General features: G+C 39.4%; 3 protein-coding genes across 6 annotated transcripts; 1 reads left to right on the top strand and 2 right to left on the bottom strand.

The window, feature by feature from the left end:
• The first annotated feature begins 321 nt into the window (after window positions 1–321).
• Window positions 322–8187, top strand: znf281b (zinc finger protein 281b). 3 transcript variants are annotated; one of them, XM_041816010.1, is made up of 7 exons: window positions 322–455; window positions 2490–3014; window positions 3203–3316; window positions 3474–3597; window positions 4714–4806; window positions 4926–5044; window positions 5434–8187. In XM_041816010.1, the coding sequence occupies exons 2-7, from the start codon at window positions 2562–2564 to the stop codon at window positions 7048–7050; spliced, it is 2520 nt and encodes an 839-aa protein (XP_041671944.1). In that variant the 5' UTR covers window positions 322–455; window positions 2490–2561; the 3' UTR covers window positions 7051–8187. The 3 variants fall into 3 exon arrangements, with proteins under 3 accessions (XP_041671944.1, XP_041671945.1, XP_041671943.1); XM_041816011.1 differs by lacking the exon at window positions 322–455 and adding an exon at window positions 624–760 and having other exon boundaries at window positions 4723–4806; XM_041816009.1 differs by lacking the exon at window positions 322–455 and adding an exon at window positions 624–760.
• Window positions 8188–11588: 3401 nt separating this feature from the next.
• On the bottom strand, window positions 11589–17100 carry LOC121528921 (7-methylguanosine phosphate-specific 5'-nucleotidase-like). 2 transcript variants are annotated; one of them, XM_041816573.1, is made up of 10 exons: window positions 16925–17100; window positions 16353–16427; window positions 16175–16273; window positions 15651–15720; window positions 15504–15550; window positions 15208–15293; window positions 14407–14496; window positions 13685–13847; window positions 13332–13532; window positions 11589–13255 (listed from the first exon to the last, which is right to left on the bottom strand). In XM_041816573.1, the coding sequence occupies exons 1-10, from the start codon at window positions 16925–16927 to the stop codon at window positions 13133–13135; spliced, it is 957 nt and encodes a 318-aa protein (XP_041672507.1). In that variant the 5' UTR covers window positions 16928–17100; the 3' UTR covers window positions 11589–13132. The 2 variants fall into 2 exon arrangements, with proteins under 2 accessions (XP_041672507.1, XP_041672506.1); XM_041816572.1 differs by lacking the exon at window positions 16925–17100 and having other exon boundaries at window positions 16353–16433.
• Window positions 17101–18218: 1118 nt separating this feature from the next.
• LOC121528928 (kelch-like protein 11) lies at window positions 18219–25595 on the bottom strand. Its single transcript, XM_041816582.1, has 2 exons — window positions 24747–25595; window positions 18219–21396 (listed from the first exon to the last, which is right to left on the bottom strand). The coding sequence occupies exons 1-2, from the start codon at window positions 25304–25306 to the stop codon at window positions 19812–19814; spliced, it is 2145 nt and encodes a 714-aa protein (XP_041672516.1). The 5' UTR covers window positions 25307–25595; the 3' UTR covers window positions 18219–19811.
• Window positions 25596–25677: the final 82 nt, after the last annotated feature.

Genomic DNA, 25677 nt, shown 5'->3' with positions numbered 1-25677 from the left:
TACATCAAAAAGAAAAAAAAAACATTTACTCCAAAAGTAGCTTAAGACTTAGGCCAAAGTTAACTGGTATGTATGAACACTGGTAAATCCTTTGTAGGTGAGGAAGAATTTGAAATGTTTGTCTCACTGTGTCCTAATTTACAAGTAACCACAAAGACTTGCACCACGCCATGTTTCTCTTTATTGCAGAGAGTATTCATGTTAATGTGTCCTCCTTGTTTACATTACTATAGAGCTCAGGGCTGCCTGTGTTGTCCAGTGAGCTTCTCTCAAACCTCACCAGCCTTCGCCTGTCTCCTCTCACGACCCGTCCGCTACACCCATAATTCCCCGCGCCAAGACAAGATGGAAGAAAGCAGCCACCGCCGGAGAACAATGTTTTGGCAATAAAACCCCGAAGCGGCGAATACGGACAAAATATAGGCACGTTTGAAACCATCTGCGGTCATGTGTAGGTGAGTGGGAGACTAGATTGGCTTTTGTTCCTTTAAAATGCTTTGGCTTTGTCGAGATTTAAGCGACGGAATTGTCTGGCTCGGCGCAAACGGAGATGCATTGAGACCCAGCATCATTGTTTCTGTTGCATGGGCCGTAATGCGGGTTTTCAGTCGGGGCAGCTAGCAGCTAACTAGCTAGCTCATGGCAGCTTGATTGTTATAAACACAGCTGCCTCAAAGCGTACGTTTTTATTTAGCTCGGTAATCGGATCTGAAGTCCACATGTGCCGCTTCCAACCAGGAATGTTTTGGTGGCTAAATTGGTAAGCATCATCCGGTAGTAATTACAGCTAAAGTTAGCTAACAATAAATAGAGCGCCAGCGCTTGTCGGAGCCAGACAGATTTGATTTCACGAGCGTCATCAAAGCTTGGGAATTGGAAATGAGCAATATGTGCCAATGCCTTTACAGAAAAGGCGCAATTAGATATCACAGTTCTTCACTTCTTATCTTTTTCTCCAATTTCCAAACATATATAGAATTTATGATAACCACCTCCATAGTTTTGCTCGTTTAATGCTCAATATTTGCGTTAATGCCATCAAATCATCACCGTTCGCGTTGCTAGCTTGATAGCACAAACGTTAGGTAACATGCTAAACGTTACGTTACTTTCATCAAAAACTGGTTAGAAATGAGATATACTACCTACATAAGCAGTTTATTTCATAAAACTTAAACCTTGGGCATTTTTTAGCTTTATTTGAACGTCGGGCAATGGTTTGTGGGACGCCTGAGCCGATTGTTTTGATTGAGGACGTAAAGGTGCGTTGATTGTGTCTCATTGTGGCTAACCGGCTTGCTAACTATGCTAACTAGCTGGCTAACTATTATGCATCACAAAAGCTCATCCGCTCACTGTTGAATTCAGTGTTGCGTAGCCAAATGGTCGACTGGGCTAGACTAAACAATAAATTCACACTTCAGTCGCTCTTTCGTCCTTGTTTTTAACACGTAAGCTTTAGTCATCCGCCAGAGTCTGCGTAAAATGACTGTAATGTCTGCCTGCATTTGACCTAGATATCGTTTGTTTTAGGCAAGTGTAGTGAACCGATTAATTCGCCGATATAACAACCAATGCCTCTAGCTTCAGCGTTCATATTGGCTTATTAGTAAAAGATGGTTTGGTGTTGTAGCCAACATGCACCCAAGTGTGAAAACAGCTGGGGTAGCTATCTAAGACCTAATGCACGAAGCATTACAGAGATTTTATTTTGGGTGCATGCTAAGCCACATGTGCCAAATGTCGCAGGTAGAATAATGCAATCCGTGGATCATGTATGTTATACGGATGTTTTTTTGTTACTTATAACAATGAGAAGAATTTAAGGAAGTCTTTTGGTACTGATATTTTCATTTTACAGTTTTGCATTTTGCATTAATCTGCATTGTGTTTGAATTTAGCTTTTCAACAGCTGTTCTGTTTAAGTGAAATTTATACATTCTTTAACTAAATTAAATCAGCTTCAATTGTTAGTGACTTTTATTCTGTAACAAATGCTTGCTGTAAAATCTTGTATTTTTAATTGAATGGGTATTTTTATTTGAACATGGCAACTTAACTTTTCATTTGATTTTCTGTTCATTTTCTGCACTATTCATATCATACTCTTATCTGCACTCCAATGGCAACAGACTACTTTATTATATTCAGAAATCTATATACATATGTGTATAAATGCATTTTATTGGTTTATTGTGATTATCTGCTTTCTATATTTTCCAAAGTGCTCATTGTAGTCTTGCCATGCTTTGCTCAGTGTTACTTAAGGTAAAGCCTAATAAATCCAATTAAGTAGTTAATGGACAACTAGGTAAAATTCAGAGAGCATAGTAGTTGAAACACCTGGAAGTCTCTGTGCCAGCCACTAAACCTCCCAGTGACCTGAAAGGGATCAGATGTTATAAGAGAGACCCAAAATAAAATGTGTCTTCTTTGATTCTCCACCCAGTGATCTGAAATACTAATCTTTTTCACTTTCTCCATTTCAGGATATACTTTTCCTGCATTCCTCTTTAACTCTACTACCCTCCTTCATCCCTGCAAAAAGAGAAACAACCGCCATGAGTATTGTTCAGGACAAATTAAGCAATGAGTTTTTGCGCAACGGTGGCATGGACCCAAACTTTGCACCAGGCATGCTTATGTTCAGCCACCTTCCCCCTGTCACCAGCTTCACGAGGCTCGCCTCCCAGTCAGTTATGGGCGATCTTCCCCAGGAGATGATCCTGAAGAAAGAACGGGACTCGCCACCTGAAAACCAGGGCGCCACAGCTGCAAACACAGGGGGCTTCCTCCACAGCATGGGCATTAAGCAGGAGAGGTTAAGCGAACTGGATTACCGCATGCCCCTCTATGGCGGGGGCGGAGGGGTAGGAGTGAATTGTGTTGGAGGGGGCGCGGGGAAGAGTGGTACAGACATGCAGGACATGTCTTTCGGCAACCACCACCAAAATCACCAGAACATGCTTCTCCATGACCTCAGCCTCAGCAACGTTCGCAACCTTGGGGAACAGGTTAGATGAAGCTGTGATTTTAAAATCTTGATTCAAGTGATATAAAATCTTGACTGAATTCTACTGTTCTAGCAGGAACTTTATTGTACAGGCTTTTGCTATTCTACTGTTTCCTTCTGCGCTACTCACTAATGCCCCTGTTTGCCGTTTATAGACTGCTATATGCTTTGCATGTGTCTTGTCCCCAGATGCCTGGAAGACCTGGTAAAGAGCCAAAAGAGTCATCAGGTAGAAGAGGGCGGAGGAGCAACGGAGATGGGCAGGGAGGCAAAGCACGAAGGAAACGCAATGATGCTGCAAAGGTTTTTAACTTTGATGCTGTTCTACCTCATTATAAAGATTTTGTTGCTGAAAGATGTGCAAAGAAATGTTGGTCTTGTTGGATACTTGAAATAGTGAGTTGTGCTAATTTCGTTTGGGTAAAGTCAACTGACCTGTACTTGTGTGTCATCTGTGTAGGCTATGATGTTGGATGCAGATGGAGCCTGCCTTTCCCCCAACTCAAAACCACATATCTGTGAGCACTGTAACGCTGCCTTCCGCAGCTCCTACCACTTGCGCAGACATGTGCTCATTCACACAGGTGAGAGACTTTCGCTGCTCTACAGTGCTTTACTTTTTCCTTGAACTTATTTTCCCATGATACTAGAATTTAAGAAGTTAAAACTACCACCTGCCAATAGATCTCACTGAAGAATAGTTTAATTTTGTATGGAGAAAATGACTTAATGAAAATAAGAACATATAAAATGCTTCATCTGCTCTCTTTGCTGCTTAAGACAGCTCAAATTGTTGTGCATGTAGCTGAAAAGTAAAAATACTGGTATGCCTGTGAAGGTTCATGCTGATCAGATATACATATTTTAACACAGGAAACAAAAAATGTTTTTGTAAAATTAAATTAAATGAGCTTTTCAGAACAAAATAAAGACCAGGCTTTCATCCTTGATGTAAATACCGTATCTTCAGAGAGCCTAGGGCCATATGTCTAAGGCAGACAGTCACCAGAGCCTTTCATGACTCAATGATTACTCACATATTTCTGGGCAGCTTAGTCAGTGACTGCTGGGAATTTCTCACTTGACTCTTTGAATTAGGGGTCATAAATCATTTATAGATTAAAAAATATGGCTTTTTCTCTTTACAACCTATTTCAAATAATTTTCTTTTGTTTGGTCCTGTTTACCAGACGAAGGATTGGTAAATTGTAGTTATACAAAAAAAACTTACAAAGTAGCCCTATGCTTCTTATAGTAATGAATGTCTTTCATAGTTCCTTTATCTAGTGTGAATTAATTGCGTTTCTCTGCCAGTTATGTAAGTTTGTTTTGCTCTTAAGTGTTTTCTTGCATTAGGAGTCATGCAAAAAACCCCAACCCAAATAACTGTGACTACAAAAAAGTACTAAAGATTTTTAAAAAATATTACAGTTGTGCAAAAAAGAGAACACTTTCTAAATTTTCAGATACAACGCCAGTGGTTTTGTGCAAATATCAAAACAACATATTTAAGCAATTTAATGGTGGCTGAGTCTTTTATTTTGCTGCTGTAGCATCAAAACAGGTATAAATATAATTGGATTTTTTATTTAGTTGTGTCTAAGTTTAAAAATCTGGTATTTGAACAGCCCTAGAGGTAACATTGATAATGCTAAAAACCTGACATTAAGTAATGTGATGCACGGATGGTTGTACTCATGATCGCACAGGTGAGAGGCCTTTCCGGTGCAGTCAGTGTAACATGAGCTTCATCCAGAAGTACCTGCTGCAGCGGCACGAGAAGATCCACAGTGGTGAGTATCTGATTTTACCAAATTCAGTTAGACTGAATCTCTTCCCAATAGCAGTATCATTTAAGTAAACATTTCTGTTGCAACGTAAGCTCAAACATGCTTTCATCTGTCCTTCACAGGAGAGAAACCTTTCAGCTGTGACCAGTGTAACATGCGTTTTATACAGAAGTACCATATGGAGAGGCACAAAAGGACACACAGTGGCGAGAAGCCATATCGTTGTGATACCTGCCAACAAGTAGGTTACATGTTGTCTCTGTGCTAAGGAGCTTACCTCTGTTTTACCTTTTAACCCAGTGTGATGTGTTAGTTAGCCAAGTATTCTCTTACTTTTTTGAAAGGGTCTTTTTCCCCAAATAGCCTGTAAAAGTAAGTACGTAAGTAACATTTACATGCAGTCTCTAGGTGTAAATTTTGCCTTTCTCTACTTCCCATGCTAAATTTTTATTAAGAGGCTTGTCTCTGTGGGATTAATCTTGTCAGAACGGGTCAAAGAGTAAAATATTCTCTCGTAATCCAGGGGTCCAAGGATGTAGCTTCCCTCTGCAGTACAATTGGTATTTGAAGAATTTTTCAAAGAGTGTGGGCTAAGCTTGTTTCTCGCTTCTTCCTGTCCATCTCTTCCAGTTTTTCTCAAGAACAGACCGGTTACTGAAGCACAAACGAACTTGTGGAGAAGCCATAAAGAAGGGCCTGGACCCAAGCATGCTGGAGCTCAGCGAGGCAGAGCTAGGCCACGGCAGCTATTCACTCACTCAGGGAAACTCTACCACCTCTGGACGCAAGAGGGCCAAGTCTAAAAACGGTGAGGCTGGCGAACGCAAGAGGAAGAAGAACGCCTCGGCATCAATGGCAGCAGCCTCGTCATCTGGAGGGATGGGCCTGCAGGACTACAGCATGGAGCACCCCTCGGGTTCCAATCCCGCCATGCAGGGACGCACTCCCAAATTGATCTTTAAAAAAGCTGGTCGCAAGGGCCTGGACAAGGATCTTCTTTCTCTGGAGGACACTGCGGATGGACAGAAACAGTTAGGTCAGAAGCCAGGCTCCATGGAGCACGTGGAGGGTTCTGGCCTTGATAACTTGGGTCTACTTCAAGGGGCCGGGGGTAACAAGCAGGTGCCCACCACCACCAGCAACTACGACGATGCAATGCAGTTTGTGAAAAAGCGGCGCTACCTCCATGCAGTTAACAGTGACTATGGAGCCGGCGCACTGCACATGACGTCCCAGGGAAGTAGTGTAATCCAGGGCTCCCTGGGGCCAGAACCCACACTGGCCATGCTGGACTCTTCGCCTTTGGAGCTCAAGCATGATAAGTCGGGCATCCCAGATGAGGTACTGCAGAGCCTGCTTGACCATTATAGCCATAAACCAGATGGGACACACCACCATGACGTGACTTTCGATCTGTCTGACCATCCACACCATGTGGACCTGCAGCCGGCAGCTCCCGTGACCCCTGAGCTAGAGGACGACTCACCCCACGGTGGGGACAAGACAGCAGTGATGAGTGAGTACTCTAAATTCCTCCTGCAAGCCCTGGAGCGCACCAGCCATAGTGGACCCTTCCCCAGCCTTGGCCCTACGGGGCCTTTCCCACTCCTGTCCAGTAGCTCCAGCCCCACGGGGCCCCTGTTCTCTGACAAACACGTGTACACCACATCACCGCTGGACTGTGGCTATCCGCCTGCTGTATCCTCCCCACTGCCCATCGTTGCCCCTTCTTCGACTTCTTCATCTTCCTCCTCCAAGTCCCACTACGGCATGCTTGTGGGCTCCCCCTCCCAGGCGGGCTACCACCTCAGCTTAGAATCGACAAGCCACCAGCAGCTGACTCCATCTCAGGAGCTGACTGAGCAGTTGGAGAAGCAGCACTCGCCCAGCGCCTTCAACCTACCTCCCCAGGACCTGACTGCCCCGGCAGAGGGCTCCAAGGGGCAACAGCCCAAGGCTGGAGGGAACGCTGCACCCACCAATGGTTCCAGCTACCCAGACCTTTCCCCGCTGAACCCACCTAAAGAAACCACCTATCAGATCGAGAACTTTGCCCAGGCCTTCGGCTCTCAGTTCAAGTCAGGACGACGAACGCCTCTGAGTTACGGCAGCGATCCCGGGGCAGAGGTGGACCACCGAATACGGACTCCAGTGTCAGAATTCTCAGGGTATACCAGTTTGTTAGCTGACGTCAGTGAGCCAGTAAGTACAGGATCAAAAACCCCGACAAGCCAAAGTTTCAGATAAGGGTCAAACGAGGTGAATCCAGTAGGGGGCTGTGCTGTTGCTGTCCATACGGTCCCTTTACCCATCCTAATTTTGTTCTTGTAGCAAAGTTTTTTTAAACACTGCCATTAAATGTTGATACAGAAATGACCAGGGAGGGTCTTCCATGGCCTCAAATGCAATTTTTTAAAATATTCTCATTTTTATTATGTATTTAGTCACTCAAATTTTGTTTAAGAGTAGTGTTTTTTGATATGAACGTACCGTAGATTTAAATGTAATTTAAAACATTTAGAGGGTAGCTATGAACTTGCTTGATTTTTTTTCTTTCTCTGAACTATTGTGTTTTACCAATCATCATACCATTGTAAAGTAATAATGAATAATGTTGATGATTTCAATAATAATAACATTTGTGGCAGGGAAAGGCCCAGAATTCAAATGGCAAAAAAGTATATATTGTCTGTTACAAGAAACGTATTAACTCAGGAAAATAGGCAAAATTGTGTAATAAGACTTTGTATTATGAGATGCAATTAGCACAGTTTTTACAGGTGTACTTTGAGACTACAAAGCTTTGATTTTGTTTTTGTGTTTTGTTTCTTTTAAACTCATCAGAACAACAAATTTCAATACATGATCATGTTCGGTTTCCACTGCGTGTAGCATTGTTGAGATTATGGTACTGTTGTGTCAGTGTGAAGACATCCACATTTCTTTTAAGAGCCACATTTCATACACGAGGTAGTTTTAAATTGTTGTGGAGTTCGGGGGCATGATGCCAACACATGATCTGAAGTGATTGAAGCGTGACTGTTGATTGGTCAGTGTAAGCATCAGTTCATGATGTCTGTCGATCCACCTGTGGCCAGTTAAAGAAGACGCAGCTTAGATTAAGTGAAATCTCATTGCTGATACAGCTTTCTGTAAATGAAATCTGGGTTTTTTACATCACTATTGCTGAAATAATTTATTTAATTTTTTAAAGAAGTCACCACTTTTCTACTCCACGCCTTGCTGTTCCTTTTGTATGTCAGTGGAATCAAACAAGCACTTTTTAAACAAATCATCATTGGAAACAACAACCCATTCAATTTGCATACTTGATCCGTGAATATTATGCTTATAAATATTATTTTAAGAGGAGAAAACTGTGAAAAGGGGATGGGAGGGAGGGAGGGAGGGGGTGAATAGTGGGTGGGTGAGTGGGAGGGAGGGAGGGGAAGGCTGGATTATTGTTATTATGGGCATCAGTAGGGGTTGAATAGGCATGATCATGGGCATCTAAATGTATTTTGTTGCTTTTTCTCGAGGGTAGAAAAGAGGGGAGGGGGGAGTTCTTTTTACCTACGGTTTGTCGGGTGATGTATAAAGATGACTTGCCATAATTTTGTTATACAATATTTTGAGAGTACCTCTTTGTATTTAAGTGTTTTGAGAGACGGGCTGACATGCTGGAACCCTTTTATCTTTAGACCCCCAGGTGTGTTGAAAGCATACCTGAATCCTTTTATTTATTCTCCATTAGCAACAACAGAATTCTGTAGCAGATGTTTTTTGGGCAAGTAATCACCGGACCTACACGCCTACCCACCGTCCCTCTACTTTTTCAATTATTTTTTTAATCCCACAGTTAGTCGTAGTTGCAAGAAACTGCTTCAATTAAACAGTCAAAAACACAATCCTTGTTAAGTTAAACTCACATCCCCTTCCCAAAATGCAGCCCTGCACTCACAAAAATAAACAATGGCCTTCTTTGTCTTCCTTGGCTCAAGTCATTCTTTCACGGCAGCCAGGGTTGATATTTAATTTAGATGATTTCCTGTGAGCCGAATCCCCCTCCCCACTTTCCTTTTCCTATGTCTGTGAGCTCCACAGCCAAGAGACTTTGAAGCTGCTCAGATCACAGGGAACAAAGACTGACTGACCAGCCACCTCACTCCAAACACACACTATGCTTTTAAAGGAGAGAAAACGAGTGGGTGAAGAAGAAAAAAAGACAATAAGATTGACCTAAATATACCTCATATCACTAAAGCGTAAGAAAGCAGGGACACGCGTTTCATGTATGTAGTGGAAATATTTGTAGTATAGGTTCGACATATTGTATAATCATTTAACACTGCCTGTGTTTACAATTATAGAGCAAGTGACTCGGCAAATGCAAATGTATTTTTCTTTTTTTTTCTGTAAAAACATCCACGCCAAGCAGTGTTTCATTCTAGATGCCTCATAGAACATTCATTTTTCTCATGTCATATCCCTTATTTTTGTTACTTGCCATAATGTGTTTTGATATGATCTCTAGAAGGATATTGTTTACAAAAATGTACAAAAACACTAAAAATGTGTGTTCTCAATTTTTTGAGTTTTTCTCCAGTATGCATGATAAAGACATTTTTGTATGGCTTTTTTTCTGTCACCTCAATACCAAATTTTGTAGCAGAAGCCTCCCCATTCCTTTGTCTTATTTGTTCTAGACCCCTTGTGATATGATTTCCCAGGCTGTACCTGTTATTGAGATGATGAACGGATTAGAGAAGCCAATAAAACTTTTTGTTACAAAAGAGGATGTGGTTGGTATAATTCATCTCTATTTTTTGGCATTTTTGTAAAAACTTGATTTTACAAAAAATTAAAGCACAGAATAAAATTGCATGAATCTAAAAAATGATGCGATATGACATCTAAGCAGAAGTATGATCCAGTTAATGACAACCATACCATTGCAGGCTATGGAAAGCTTAAGGAAGTGTCTTAATTGGGGTGTGACTAACAAAGAACAGAAAGATGTCTCGCACACTGCAGCCTGCAAAAGTATGATTATTTATTGCACTTAGTCTCTTTTTTGGCTCAGCACCTGCCCAACTTGGTTTGGATGTGCGTGTAAATTTTTTTTCTTAATTGGGGTGTAAGAAATTATTTTGTCTATCTTTTACATATAATCTTTGAACTTGTATTTTGAAGAGATGAGGCTGATTGAAGGCTTTATAGTGTACATTAAGGGTTAATTGTGGCAAGAAAACTTAAAATTTCCAGACTCTAATATTACAAAAAAAATACATTATAAAAAATACATAAGAAAGATTTTCGTATTTCTTTAAATTCTTAAAATGATATCTGAAACTTCCCATCAAAGAATGTTGAAATTCTTCAAAAGTTACAGGTTTCTGATAAAATTTCTAGAAAAAAAAGCAGTCAGGTTTCTTAAAATTTGATATTTTCTACCAATAGAATAAAGAAGGTTCCATCTAAATTACTAATGCATTTCTAGCTAGAGTTACACTAAATCATTTGCAAAAACTTTGAGAAATTCCAAAATTTCAACCAAAAAATGAACAAAGTATCAGTTAAAATTTTGAGATAAACTAATGATCAACTGATATCAAAAATCTGGGGGAAAAACGTAAATTTCTGATGAAATTTAAATGGTGGCAGTTTGCTTCTAAATATATATATATACATAGCAATTTTTAAACAAAAAATATGGCCAAAATCTAAACAAATTCTTAAACTACAAATATCAAATAGTTTATTTCTAAAGAAAAAGATACTGAAAAAATACACCCTACACACTATCAAAAATCCCAAATCCCTCAAATTTTGTGACTTTAGGACACAAAAAAATCTTAATTTTTCTTATTATTTTCAAAATTTTGTAAGTTAATCCATGAACTTTTAAAAAGAACACCTGCAATGAAAAATCCAACTTAAAAAAATTCGCAGCAAACCCCATTAAAAATATTGTTCTTTGTGTAAAAGTTTCTATAAATTCTCATTAAATATCTGCAGACTGTAGGCACAAACCATTTAGTAAAAAAAATAAAAATAAAAAACATGATGGAAATTTTCCCAAAAATCTTGGGCAGAAAATTCTGAAAACTTCCATGGAGTTTCCTTAAATTATTGTAGTTCCAATAAAATCCATTAAAGTGTCTGCAAAACAAAAACCTTTGAAAGGAGCGTCATTGGTATTCTGCATTAGTATCTCCCTGCAGAGGAGGCTCTTGCTGTGAGAAACGCATTAGAACCTTGATAAAGCTAGACAGTGAAGAATGTCAGGTTTTTGATATGAAAGCAGTATCCAGCATTTCACAGAATTTCACCAGAATGACATTAGACAGGTATTTTTTTTACTCTTTTTGCTTTACTCTACTCTTTTACTCTAGATGCCATCAGCTCAGTCCTCATATTCACAAACATGTTCAGAGTCCTGTTAGGCCTGAACAGGTCTACAGCCTGTATTCAGTCACTGAGCCATCTACAGAGAAGAGGCATTAAGTCAGGAATGACACTTGTCATCAACATTACATGGAATTCACACTCTATTGTCTATGTTTAATGTAAATATACCGAAGCACATGCTGTAAAAGTGCAAGGGACTATTCCATACTGCTTGCAGCTTTAATTATTACATCTACATCTGAAAAAAACAGCATGTTTATATCAAAATGTGGTCATGAGTCTGATGGGTAGACTGAAGCTGATCATATCAAATCTCTGCGTTGGTGGTGACTGATGGGTAATGTGGTTCACTGAGAGAGGAATGCAAGCATTAACAGATTTGTATCATGTTTTATTCGTACAGCATGACTTTTAGAAATGTTACAACCCAGAAGCCTGCATCAGAAATTCATTTCTCTACATTTTTATAAGCAGGTTTAGAAGCGACAGAAATTACAAAATTATTAGCAAAGAAAGAGCATTCTCTGGGGGATTTCATCACTAGTATTGATTTTTTTTTGAGTGAAGGAATTTAAATGATGAACACAGTTTAAACAGAGTTTAAGTATCACTGTCCTTTTTTATATAGAGGGTTAGTGGTTAAATGTAGATCTATGTGAAAATCTCCTGGTGTGTGGACTGTACATGAACTAAGACAATAAAAGTGCTTTGATAATATTTGTGAAAGACTATTCTACCTAATCATCAGTTAAAATACATATTTCCAAAGATTGGACTAGACTAGATGTTGATCTAGCGCTCTGAGTCTCCCATTATTTACTTTTGTTTTCAGGAGACTGCTGGTTTTAGCAAATGGCTTTATTAGACTTCCCTTTCCACTGACTCTGATCAGCAGCTGCTACTAAGGCTTGTACTGACGTTCTTCTAGAAGTAAAAGCTGCCTCTATGATGGAGAATTTAAACACAACCCACTCAGAATCCAGACCTACTGAGGTGCCCAAGGAATTCTTTGAGAGTTATGAGTTGAAGAGCTTGCAGACGAGGGTTTCAGTCAAACCTCCCAAGTTGGATCTCACATAAAGTTTTCTGTTTTTCTCTGGCGACCTGATCCAGCCAGACATAAAGCTGCAGATTCAGTGTAACAACCATAAAGTCTATCACTGATCTTTGGCCTGAGGTGTTCTAGTATCAGGTAAGTTGATAAACTATGCTATGCTAAAACAAGGTGTTTGTTATGGCCAATCCATGACTGGCAAAGAAGTCCAGAAAAGAACGCCTCTGAAGTCATTCAGGTACTTGGAGTGCACACAGAGATAATCTACAATATACAGCAGAACACCAGAGCTGCGTTGTTTTGATATACAAGACTTGAAAGATAGAAAGATTAATGAAATGTGTTGTGAAATGTGCTTTTACATAGGCTCCGAACAAAAGGTTTTCAGGACAGTGCATCCTCACACTGTGAAAAAGAACAGAAAAGACTGTTTAAAGGCTAATGTCTCCACTTTTGAGAGAGTGTTGCTCAATTATTTCTTTACATCTGCAACTACTTTAACAATTGTCACTTCATAGAGTTCCTTTACGATGGCACAAGTTGCTCTCCTGTTTCTATAAATAAATCCCAGAGGAGGATAAGGTATTAAAAAGAGATTCTTCTACACTAAGTTTAAATTCATGACTTACTTTGGATGTTTGAAACAGTTTGTCTCCAGTAGGATTATGATAAAAAGAATACAACCTAAAATACAGAGTACAAAAATAAAAATGATTTTAGTGGTTTGCATAAATGACTGTCAAGCTTTGGAGCCAGAAGTCCATGTTCAAAGTTTGGTTTGAGGTAAAGTGATGATGTGTGATTGTCCGGTGTGCAACATGCAGACTGGAGTGAAGAAGTCCACATACAGTATCCAGGTCCTCCTTACTTGTTTCGCATTTGCGATGAGGTAATATAACTGAGAATGGCATTCGGAACATCAAGACTCTCATCTTTCACCAGAACGATGTCAAAGGAGTTGACATACGACTCTTTTCTCTCCTCCACCTGAGAGAAAAGAAAAATCCTAATCAGACTCTACTAATGTAAAAAAATCCAAGATAATGCTGGATACTAGTCTGACCTGGTCATTAAGGAAGCCGATGGTGAGGAGGTTCTGGTGCTCAGACACCCCGTCTGCCATCGTCAGGTCTCCTAAAGAGTCTCCCAGCAGCAGCACGTTGGGTCGACCCTGCAGCTCTCTGAGGCCGGCTGCATGAGACAGAGCACCCTCTCTCTTGTTGAAGACATGGATCAGTTGGCCTTTAAATGCTTGAAGAGCCCCCTGAAAAAGGAGTCATTAGTCAAAAAGGCATCTGCAAACCCAGCATGCCATACTACAGGAAGATCTGTTCATCTGTAGATATTCTACCACATTAAAATCAAATCAAAACAGTTCATATGTGACATGACGTAATAGTGTGTGGTCAAACTCACAGTTTGGTCAAAGTCCATGTAGTTGGAGATGATGTGAACGTTGGGATGGAAGACTTGATTCTGTTTAATCACTTCCTCCAGAACGTCTCCAACACCAGCAGAGAAGATCAGCAGAGGGACGTGCTGCTCTGACAGACGGTCAAAAAAAACTTTGTAGCCATCTCTAAAGGAATAACACAACACACATACTGCCCATTAGAACTAAACATCAACAATTCTGAGAAAACACTGCTGATTGGAATGACTGCATTTCTCCTGCATCTTTAATCACACTCCTTTACTCACTGTTTTACTAAATGTGCTGTCTTTGTTTTGATTTTATGTTCTACATTTTTGTGATTTACCTTTTTTTACTATGGATCTTTTTAATTAGAATTGTTTAGAGTATTTCTAGCTGTCATTTTGGATGTTTTTAGGGAGGTTGTCTTAGATGTATTTAGATATTTATATTTGTTGTACCTGTTCTACTGCTGTGAAATGGAAGAACAAAAATATGTCATTCTTTGAGTGTACACAGAAAAAAAACCACAAAAAAATTATCTTGATTGTTTTAAATCTCACTGAACTCCATGAATTGTTTAAGTATTCTTTTATGGAAAGTTATAGAAGCATAATTTTTCAGAGCTCATCAAATGCTTCCTTGTGTATTTTAGCTGACTTTACTATTGATCTTTCTTTAAGGAGAGACCTTTGTGGATATGAAACTTGAGCACAGTGTATACCTGAGCATGGTGCCAGATTCCCTGACAGCCTGGGCCAACAAGTCCTTCCTGATCCTTTGCTGAACCAGCAGCTCATGGACTTTAGTCCACCTGTAGAGAGTAGCATTACACAAATACTGATGCAGTGTTTCTCACCTGGTCAAGCCTCAGCACCAAACACTACCTCCTTAATGAAAAGATCACAACCCAAATTTCTGAAACATGTTCAACTACTGCCATCTATTTAGTGAAAAATGTAGTTTGGATTTTTGATTAAGAAAAACAATATACAGACAGGACAAATCAAAAACATTCAAACTGTTTATGACAGTATCGAATGTTCCTTTTTACAGAAGCACTGGGAGGCCAAGCACACCAACAGTTTATTTTCTCTGTTTCTGTGATGACATGTGCATTTTTGTTTTTTTAGAGAATTTGAAAGCAGTAACATGAGAAAACCAGCTTTGACATCCCAAAAGGATGGCATACATTAGTCAGGAGCTTGAGAAAACAGACAATATTTGTTCTGTCATCAAATCAGAACTGAGTAAAATAAAACATATGGATGAATGTCAGCTTTTGCCACAATATTTTCTATCAAGAACCCATTTGCAAGTCACTGAAAACAGCTCCCCTAATGCACTTTTGGGTGCAGACACACCAGTTAAGCAAATGAAAACAACTTGAAATCTTAATCATGAAAACTGCTCAATATCAACACATATTAAAAATGCAAGATCTTAATTTCCGATTTTCAATGTAATTTTACTGCTTGTAAAGGAGTAGCATGACTGTAGATTAATAGGAGGAGATGTTTCTTACCACTCCACCATTAAAGGCAGCTTTTCTTCAACGCTCCTGCAGGGGTCGATCTCTATGGGATAATAGGTGCTCAACAGATCCCTTAGCTACAGAAGACCAAAACAAGAATGCAGACATATTTATTGACCATTTGCATAAACTGCTCATTGTAGTTCAGGTTTAAAGGCAAGTAACTACCGTATTAGTTCATCAAATAATTCCTGATTTAAAACAGTTGCTACAATCACTGCTGTTGGAACAGTTTTAAAAGTCTGAGCTGAAACACAATAGCGATCTTATGACAGTATCAAATGTACCTTTTTAGTACAGTCTTCACTGACCAACAGTCGGTTAATCAGGATGTCTGGAAGAGGGAAGGCAAACAATGATTTAACATTTAAAATGAATGAAACTAATGAGATTAAAGTTCAAAAGGATTGGTAAGATGGTGTCAGTGTTCTTACTGTGTGTTGTGGGGACTCTCCTGCCATTGTGGGCAAATCTGGTCAGTGTCATATCGAAGTCTGAGATGACCTGAGGAAATATGTCAATAAAAATTTGTTATAGTAGCAAATTACAGAGCAAATACACAGTAATGGTGCAATAACTACATCATATAGAACAGTAGATCACATATATAGAAACACTGAATAAAAACTAACATGCAACATCATAGATCTACATTTGGACAGCCAGCTTTCTTCATTAAAGGATGTAAACCTTAGAATACATAATCTGCACTTTCCCCTTTTAACTAAAAATACATTCAATTGATACCTAAAAGCTGGAAATGAAAGAGCTTAAGTAAAAATAAAAACTGTGTTAAGCAATTGTGTATTAATGATAGGTATACTGGCATATTGTGTTGTCTTAGCCTTTAATCCTCCTTTGGAGCAACCTCTACCTATTCATATCCAGAAACTTCTGCTTTGTTTTAACAATACATCTCATGTACTCACTCAGACAGAATCCAGCCCATGTCACTCACCTGAAGGCTGCCTGCACCTGCTCTCTGCATGGCATGGATGGTCTCCTCCACCTTGCCACGCTCTCTCATCAGCACTGAACACTTGGCCAGCTCTGGGATCTGAGGAGAAAATAATTTGATTTCACTGTGCATGCTTATCCACACAGAAGTAGAGCAGAGGAGGTGTATGGCTGCTCACCTCAGACTTGGTTAGCTGGTTCCAGATTGCCAGGACTGTCCTGACTGGTGTGTAGATCCAAGGAATATGGTATATCTGCATGACAAAGCAGAGGGGAAATATATTGATGCTGGAATTTTCCTCTTCCATCATTTAAATAAAGTGTACCCAAATTTAACTTGTATAAGCACTTTTCCAGAAATGTAGGAATAAAACATTATGTACTAGTGTTATAAGTTTCCACCAAATTAATTAGCGTAATATCGAACAAAGACATTTAAATATACATTACTTAATGTGCTATCTTTTGTTTCATCGTTAATTAAGTAAACAGACTTTATTAAATTAGGGGACGTACTGACTTTAGCTTATACGTTAAAGTCATAGGCTAAAGCTCAGTGCTGCAGTCTTTCACGAAAGGAGTTTTTCAAGCTCATTTGTTGAACAACAGCAACAAATATTTACATAAAAACTGCTTGCACATCGTTGCATTTACATCCAAAACAAGCCCGATTTATAAGTTCAGTAGCCTTGCTGACTAGCTAATAACGTACGGTAGCTTACATGGCTGCAGTGATTACGTAACAACTCACCATCTTAACGGTTGACTGACGTTTCAGCGAGACGTTAGCTGCTCTTCACAACAACCGCCAAAGGTTCATAACGTATTATAATGTATGTAATAAAAACTGGATAAAACTGTATTTTATTTAAAACTGGGGAGTGCTTGGTTGAACGATTTGTTTACATTCTCAGTGTTGGTCACCCCTTATCCATTCCCGCACTGTTAAATACTGCACATAGAGTTCCGCTTCAATGTAGTTCCTACCCTAGCGAGTACATGTAGAGGGAACGCTGAGAAATTTGACTTTTTATACTTTTATTTACTACCACGAGAATATTTAAAATAGAAAGCAGAATTTTACCTATACAAATGTACATCTGTCAACTAATAAGACATACTTGACAAAAATATATTTATAGAATGTTTTTACCAAAATGAGTACCCTAAGGTAATGCTAAAAACATACCGAAAGTCAAGACTTTTTATATTTTTAATTACTAAGATATTCAAAATGGAAACAAGACAGTTTTACAAAAAATTACAACTGTCAGCTAATTACACATACTTTAACAAATATATATTAATAGGACATATTTTACCAAAATGATAAGCATATTGTGGTAATGCTAAAAACATACCGAAAGTCAAGACTTTTTATATTTTTAATTACTAAGATATTTAAAATAAAATTATACCGTTTTACAGAAAATGTAAACCTGTCAGATAATTACGAATACTTTAAAAAATATATATTAGTATGACATATTTTCCCAAAATGATTATCCTATGGTAATGCTCAAAAAATACCTAAAGTTAAGCCTGCTTTGAAAATGTTTAGCAGTTAATTTTTTTTTCCAAGGTATGAAAGACATAGATAGATAGATAGATAGATAGATAGATAGATAGATAGATAGATATAAAATAATTATAGCCAATATCAATACCACTATTTTAGTGTAACTTAGTCCTAAAACTTCAGTGCTTAAACACATTTAAAGTAAATGATCAAATATGCAAATTTCAGACCTTTAAACACAGGAATGATGACTAAGAAAAAGACTAAGGCTGATTGAGGTCTGGTGGTCCAGCCTTAAATTCCACAACTTAATTGATTGTTGGGTCATTATTTAAAGCTGATTTAGACAGAATTTTTTATGACCAAGATATTAGTTGTACATATCTGCAAAAATATTCATATCTGATGATACAGATACTTCAGTTTTTGAGTTAATATCTGGCAATAGGGATATCATATGCAATATATCATGCATCCCAAAATAAATACATACATAGAGAGACTTTTTAAAGGAAGATGAACCAAGTATTTTTCAAATATTTATTGCATTCACTTAACCATTGCAGCTTTGGCACAAAGAAATGGAATGCTAAAACATGTTAAGAAGTGGCAGTTTTCAATCTGAATATTTGGCAACATTTGGAACACTACTTCAACCAAAAAACAAACAATTCAACAATGAAATAAGGACAGCAACCAGAACTTGAACAAGATCTACAATATGGAGTTTATACTGCTGCTAATTCCTTATTCTCATCTATCAGTCTACTCCGCTGTGATCCTGTGGTTTTCCTATGGCACTTTCATTGAATTAAAACAAGACCTTTAGCATTAATATCTCAACAAGAAAGATAAACTTATAAAGTTTATATTAAAAAAACTACTCACATTTTAATTGTGTGTCAGATGAAAAATGCTGCGCTCCCAAAGCGTTGCTACTTTTGAACAGGTTGGCTGAGAATACAACAGGCATAAGCAATTTTAAAAGCAGCATAGAAATACACTGAGCTCAGCAATTGGTCCACAAAACACTTTTGAGTCAGATCATTGTACTCAAAAAAACAACACTGTGCAAGTCAGCATTCCAGGCCATTTAGTGCAGGAAATAAAGTTACCTTTAACGGTTTATATAAAGGGGCAGATCAAATTTTATGGCACACGTGTTTCATATATTTCTTAGTCTGTGAACATACCAAATGATACTCCATTTTAGTCCTTCTCTTGCAAAGAAGTCCCTGTAAATATGAAGGAACTAATCATACGGTGACTCTGGGAAATCAGCGCCACTGTACCAGTAGAAATATAATCTACATGCACCTTTGGAATGGTTAAATCGTTTTATGCAATCAATGACATCTTTTTTAGTGCGCAATCTTAAGTGCAGCATTATATCAAACAGTCTTTTGCTTTAAGAAGGGAAATATTGATGTGCTTTGCTTTATACTGAATTCATCTACAAAATTCTGATAAATGATTGTCTTTCCAAAGAGGGACACTACATACACACAATATCACATATGTATTCTATTCCCTACAGTGCAAAAAAGGCAAAACCATGGAGGAAATATGAGGTAGAAAGGATGAAAGTGGCATTAAAAAACACTGCTACTTTTTATGACTAATTCTTATTTCCTATATTAAATTTTCTATTTCTTTTAACTGAAATCCCTATTATTGGAGACATCATACTTTAAGTATCAATGCTGTTATGAACTTGAGAAGACAATGACAGTGATACCTATTACATGTGTATTTAAGTGTAAATTGACATCATTTCCTTGTACAAACTTATTTGAGAAGCTAAGCAGAGTTCAAACAAAATAAACCCTCCCTCCAGAAAATTCAACGGCAACACAGAAGCCATCAGAGGCAGAAAAAACATAAGGCATCAGCGCTTAATGTAAGGCAAAAAAGGCTATAAAAAGCTGAGTATTAAGAAGCCTGTCAGTTTTTGTCACACTAGCTCAAACAAAATAATCTCTTTTTATACATAAACCCATGCAGACATTTCACCTAAATAATAGCAAGACATTCAGGAAAACTACAAAAATAAAAAGGCAATTTGCATAACAAGTGCGGACGAGACAAGGCTGGACATTTTGCAAACAAATTTCCCATTTCAACATTCAATTTGAGACTGCAGCTGCCTGCGCAGAGTGAGAGTGCGGCGGTGGAGCTGCTGCATCTGCTGCATGCGTTCTCTCTGGCGTGCCAGGTTCTGCGGCATGGGGTAGTGCTGGCAGCCATACAGATATCGATATGGGATCCGAACGTAGCAGGCTGCGGCCCTGCAGCGCGGCTCAGGTAAGGGCGGAAGCAGCATCCAGCGCTTCCTCTTAGCGCAGTAACGATAGGCCTCTTTGCGGTACTGCTTGTCCATGTTGTGGCTGTTCCTCCACCCACCGATGATGAAGATGTCCTCATCCAGATAGCACACAGCTGCACCTTCAATGCTCAGAACCTCTGGAGGAAGGCTGTCGAGGATATCGTCAGAGATATTTCTGCTTATTTTCTGCTGGGCCGCCTCAGCTGTTAGCCTGTAGCTCTTAGCACAGCAGGAAGCCGTGTGGTAGAAGTTGGTGGAAGCAACAGCCATTTGAAAAGTACAGTAGTTATCAATGAGTGGTAAGGAGACCACTTCCTGCCATTTACGACTCTCTGTGTCATAACAGGCGGTCACGGTGCTCAAACCATCCTCGTTGTCTATGTCTACAGGGGTCCTGGCCATCACATAAATGTAGCGATCCTCGACGGTCACTGTTTTTACATCTCTGAGGATTTTTGGAGCTGGTTCCAGGTTGTGCCACTCCTCCTGCTCTGGTGAGTATACAGTGACATCCTTGAAGCCTGGGCTGAAGTTGCCATGACCACCAATGCTGTAGAGGACATCTTTGACACATGTGAGGCCAAATGAGTGCTTTCGTGTTGTCAGGCTGCTGAACTGCTCCCAGGTGTTCAGGTTGGGGTTGTAGCGCTCCACGGTTTTAGCAAAACCCGGCTCCATGGATCCTGCCACATAAACATGGCTATCGGTGACGGTGATGGCATGTCCATCCAGGTGGTTGTGAATGTGCGGCAGGTTCACCCAACGGTCCTCAGCAACCAGGTAGCCCACACATTCACTCAAATAGTCACCACCTTCTGAAACACCGCCCACTACCATAATTACATCCATGTTTTGTCCGAAACGCGGCTGGATGTCTGCTGTGAAGGAGGAACCTAAGTCTAAATCAGCTGGTAGGTGGCACATGAAGCGCAAAGCAAGAACTTCAAGAGCATCATACACCAGCTGACAACAAGCTGGATTGTTCGCCACTAATGTCTCCTTCCTCACTACCCGGGTCAGGTAGGTCGGAGAGATCAGAGGCAGCCTTAAAAGCCGGAACAGATCCTCAAAGTGCTTCTCTCGCTCCCCTGTGTTCTGGTGCACCCAGTTGGCGACAGCCTCGAACAACTCCTCCTCTGAGTCCACAGTGATTTCTGAATCTGACAGCCAGTCCCGCACCAGGTGAAATGGAAGCGTTAGGAATTCCTCACTGCGAATCACTTTGTGGAAGTTTCTCCGAATCGTCTTGGCGGCTCCCTTGGCGAGTTGATCCAAGGTGTACATGTGAGCAAGGCTGTGCACTGCGACACAGTTTGACAGGCTCAACTTCTTCATCAGAAAGTCTCCACAGAAGTTCTTCAGCTGTGCCAACAGGAACCTGTGTGGACATGGCAAATAACCAGAACATCAGTGAGTAAAAGTGAAATAATTTTAAGGACTGGTAAGCTGACTATATCAAGGGGCACTTCCTTTATTTATTGGTTCCTTATTGAATGGTAAACATAGATCTCTACGTGTTGATTTGGACTGCAAAGGCTATTTCTTGTTTTAAAGTACCCTTCAAACAAAGAACTATTTTAGGCTACCCATGGCGTTTTTTTCATCCATCAATCCATTACTAATCCTACTTTTAACAACCTATAGTACCACTAATCATTAGAAATGCAGTATTATCAAACTGTATTGAAAAGAACAGCAAATGATGCTCTCTGACACAAGTATAATAAGTTAGGATGTACAGGCTCAACAACAGAAGTGCAAGGGAGTTGTCAGTCAAGTCACTCCACCCAAGAGATAATTGGACTGATCCGGCTGAAGGGAAAACAGTGTGGGTGTAACATGGGTGTGTAGGCAGTAAATAATATGTACAATGAAAAAACATCAGCCAAGCTTTCCCTTGTTCTTAAAAAAAATCTTTAATATTATTTCCCAAAAAATGACTTGTTCCACTTTTTTTTATCAGTTCTTTAGCAAAAATACCCCAAAAAGTAACTGGAGTGTATTTAGTCTAAAGTTTGTAAAACTAAAAATTTTGAGAGTTTGTCCAAAACAAGCAACTGTGAAAAGTTTTCAGCTGGGCATTAAATTAACTGAAATTAATACTGATGCCCATTTAAGACCTACAAAAATATAAGCAACTATCTGGTACAATAACTATCTGGTTATTTTAAATGCCTGAAATCAATGTTACAGAGTAGGTGTCAGAAAGTTATTCACTAAATACTGCTAAAAAGCCTTTTTATCCCATTTTAACAGCAATAATGCATTTGGCTGTAAAAGCCACTGACATGTATGAGGTAAAAACAGTATGGGTATCTTCACTCACAGGGGGCGTGCAGTTTGCACAAGTTGAAAATTCCTTTCTAGAGCTTTGAGTTAATTTTAAGCCTCTTTACACTAAATAAACAAGGAAAAAGCCTCAAAAGAGGCTCTTGATCGGGGGTACCTAAACGTATTCAATATGAGCTAGGGCTGAACAATTTAGGGAAATTTCAACAAACACATGCAATACATCATTCTACCTAATCATCAGCTCAACATAAGATGTATTAAACTAGGGCTGAATGATTTAGAAAAGAAATTCGAACTCGAAATTTGATATGAATTGTTGTATCGAAGGGAGTGATCATCTTTGTGTCATTTTCATTAAGAAAAACATGCATAAATGAGGAAAGTGGGATTTTTTTGTAAATTATTCAACAAAAATTAACACTTGAATGACTGCATGATGTGTAGAGCATAACATCTCTGCTGAAAAAAGTTTTAAACCAGTATTATGGCACAATTTCAATCTAAAGAAATATAGCACCTTCTGCAATTTGAAAATTAAAGCAAATCATATTGTGGTTATCTAAATCTAAATCTTGATTAATTGCCCAGTCCTAATGAGAGCCACCTATGCTATGCTCACACTGCAGACCTTAATACTCAATTTTGATCTTTTCTCAGATCTGATTTTTTGTTTGGCTGTTCACACTACGCACGAATTCCAAAAGATCAGATATGTATCCGAGTTAGTACCACATATAAAGTGGTTTGGATCAGATTTGAAAAGATCAGATTAAATATGACGTCTGCTCTTTACACTATCAGAAATTCAGACATGAGTCACATAAGCATAAATAAATAAATAAATAAATAAATGAATCAGATTTAGGTCCCTTTTACCTGCAGTGTGAACATAGTCATGGAGAAAAATAAAAGGATGACTACTGAACCAATTTATAACTTCACCTTTAATGTTTTACAGTTTGCAAAACCAATCCGGTGTAGGTTAAGACATGCTTATGCCTACATAACACTTTTCCAAAGAGGCAATCATTGTTTAAGAATCTGGGGTGCCTGGGACACAGGTGGCCTAGTGGTTTAAGGTGCGTCCCATGCACACGGATGGCCCGGGTTCAAATCCAGCCTGAAGCCCTCTACCGCATGTCTCTCCCCTGCTGTCGTCCCTGTTTGACTCTATCCACTGTCCTCTATCAAATAAAGGCACAAAAATGCCCAAAAATAAATCTTGAACAAAAAAAAAAAAAAAGAATATGGGATGCCTAATCAGATTCCGGGAGGGCCATGGTCAGCAACATTGGCTATTTGCTGCTGTAAACCTTTTGTCATCATTCATTGTGGTGTTTTGAATTGTAATATCGTTAATGTTTGTTGTTAACCATTTACATTATTGTCTCATGAGAAAAGCTTTTTTTTTTTTTTTAACAGTCAAAATGTTTGTTTACAGAGTTAAAACAGCAGCACCACCTAGATTAAAAACTGAGTACAGTGTTAAGCAAACCTTCATGATCTAATCAGGGATGCTCTTTGTAAATAATTAACCATTGGCTTAAACACTAATTGTAATTGTGTTAAGCTGACTGGTCTTAAATTTAATGAATACATTCTGTAAACCAACTTCACACTGCAACACTATAACATCATACCTAAAAATGTGGAGTTGTTTTACAGAATGTGGCTAATGTTAGCAGTGCTAGCACCACCTGCCTTCAATCCTCTTTGCAGGTTGTCCACAAACCTCTGCTTAATAACCTCAATAAATGCTTTGGTTACATACAACATAACACAGCCTACAGACAACTTTATCCCCATTTTCTAGATCAAAATAGTGCTAAACCATACCATTCCCACGAGCTATCGGTGCTATCACTTAGCGTTTGTTTACATCAGATTAAAGAGTATTGTGGAAGTGAGGTAGTATTTATTAAGAACAGCTACAGCGGCCACTAGTGGTGGACGGCTGAGTTACAATACAGAGTGTTTAACTGGGATCGTGGGCCTGAAAAGATTAAGAAGTAATCATTTGTTTTACTGACTTGTTATTCCTGTCCCACCTAGAAAGAGATCCAACTTTAACCATTAAGCTGGCAAATAACGCGCATCCCTAGTTCTATCACAGCCAAATTTTATTTTATTTTGTAGAATTTGCTGAGTCCATTTAAAATGGACCACAGGCCACAGTTGGCCTAAAGGCGAAACCCCTCTTTGCACTAGATTATTAACACTAGAGACCACCAGACCTCTTAAAAAGGAAAGCTTTAGGCAAAAAGTATCCAGAAATGCAAACTTCTTTTTGTGACGTAGTTCATTTAAACGCTGTCCAGGCGTGACTCATTTTTACACTACCAGCAGAAAATGATAGCCTGTATGACAACATCCAGACGCTTCCGTGTAGGCAAATAGAAAATGAATGATACATGTTTATGAGAGTGTTTATTGTACCTGTCCGCAAGTTCCAACACTTCATCCACATTAGCAGTGGTTACCCTGATGTCTCCAGTGTACATGAACTGTATGACTCTCTCCACTGTATCAGGATCTGGTCCTGTCGTGGAGGTCCACTCTTTGAGCTCCACTCGACCGGACACGGACTCTGAAAACTGTCCGCCCAGCAGCAGCGTAAAGTACTGCGACGCCGCCGATAACACGGAGCGGTGGGCGGTAAAGATGTGGACACTCTCCTGTGACACCCCTCCGGAGGTGAAGACCAGCGTCAGGTCGCAGAACAGTCCCGCCTTCCTCTGCTCGTTCTGCCGCCGGGAGAGCTCCGAGCAGTAGGCCGAGCAGGTGAACTCCTCGGCCTCCTCAGCTTCCCCGTCACCTGTCCGCGCTCCCGGCGGCGAGACGCTGCCCAAGCTCCGTTCCTCCGGTCCTTCTGCTGCAGCTGCTGCCGCCATACCGCAGCGGGATAGACTCGGAGGCAAATGCAAGCTCTTAACTATCTTTGGAAAAATTTCATAGGCATACAGAACACACGCAAATAAACACTTAAAAACTGACATGCATGCGCAGCGTTCACAGCCGTGCTCGGTACTCAGGAGCGGTCACTTCCGTGTTTGAAGATCTTCTGATTGTATTCGGTTCTTAACGGTGTGCCAATGGGAGACTCTAGAATTTAAGCTAATACTGTGTCTATACAGGGACCGGACATTCCCGATACAAATGAAAACGAGATTATTTTGATCTTTTCAATGTAATGACGCATTCGCACCGCCGTATTCTAGGGTATCTTAACTTTTTAAAGGCTTGCACAGTTCTTGCGCATGCGTGTTGTCTTGCTAACTGCCGATGATGCACATCTGGGCTGTTGCATCTGACAAGATAATTACATGGTCGATAGTTAAGCTATCTGTTGTTGTACGAATTATATGAT

The sequence above is a fragment of the Cheilinus undulatus genome, linkage group 20 (assembly GCF_018320785.1).
Source record: "Cheilinus undulatus linkage group 20, ASM1832078v1, whole genome shotgun sequence".
NCBI classification, from domain to species: Eukaryota; Metazoa; Chordata; class Actinopteri; order Labriformes; family Labridae; genus Cheilinus; species Cheilinus undulatus.
Note: the sequence above shows the minus strand (reverse complement) of the source record. Positions and strands in the feature narration are given on the sequence as shown.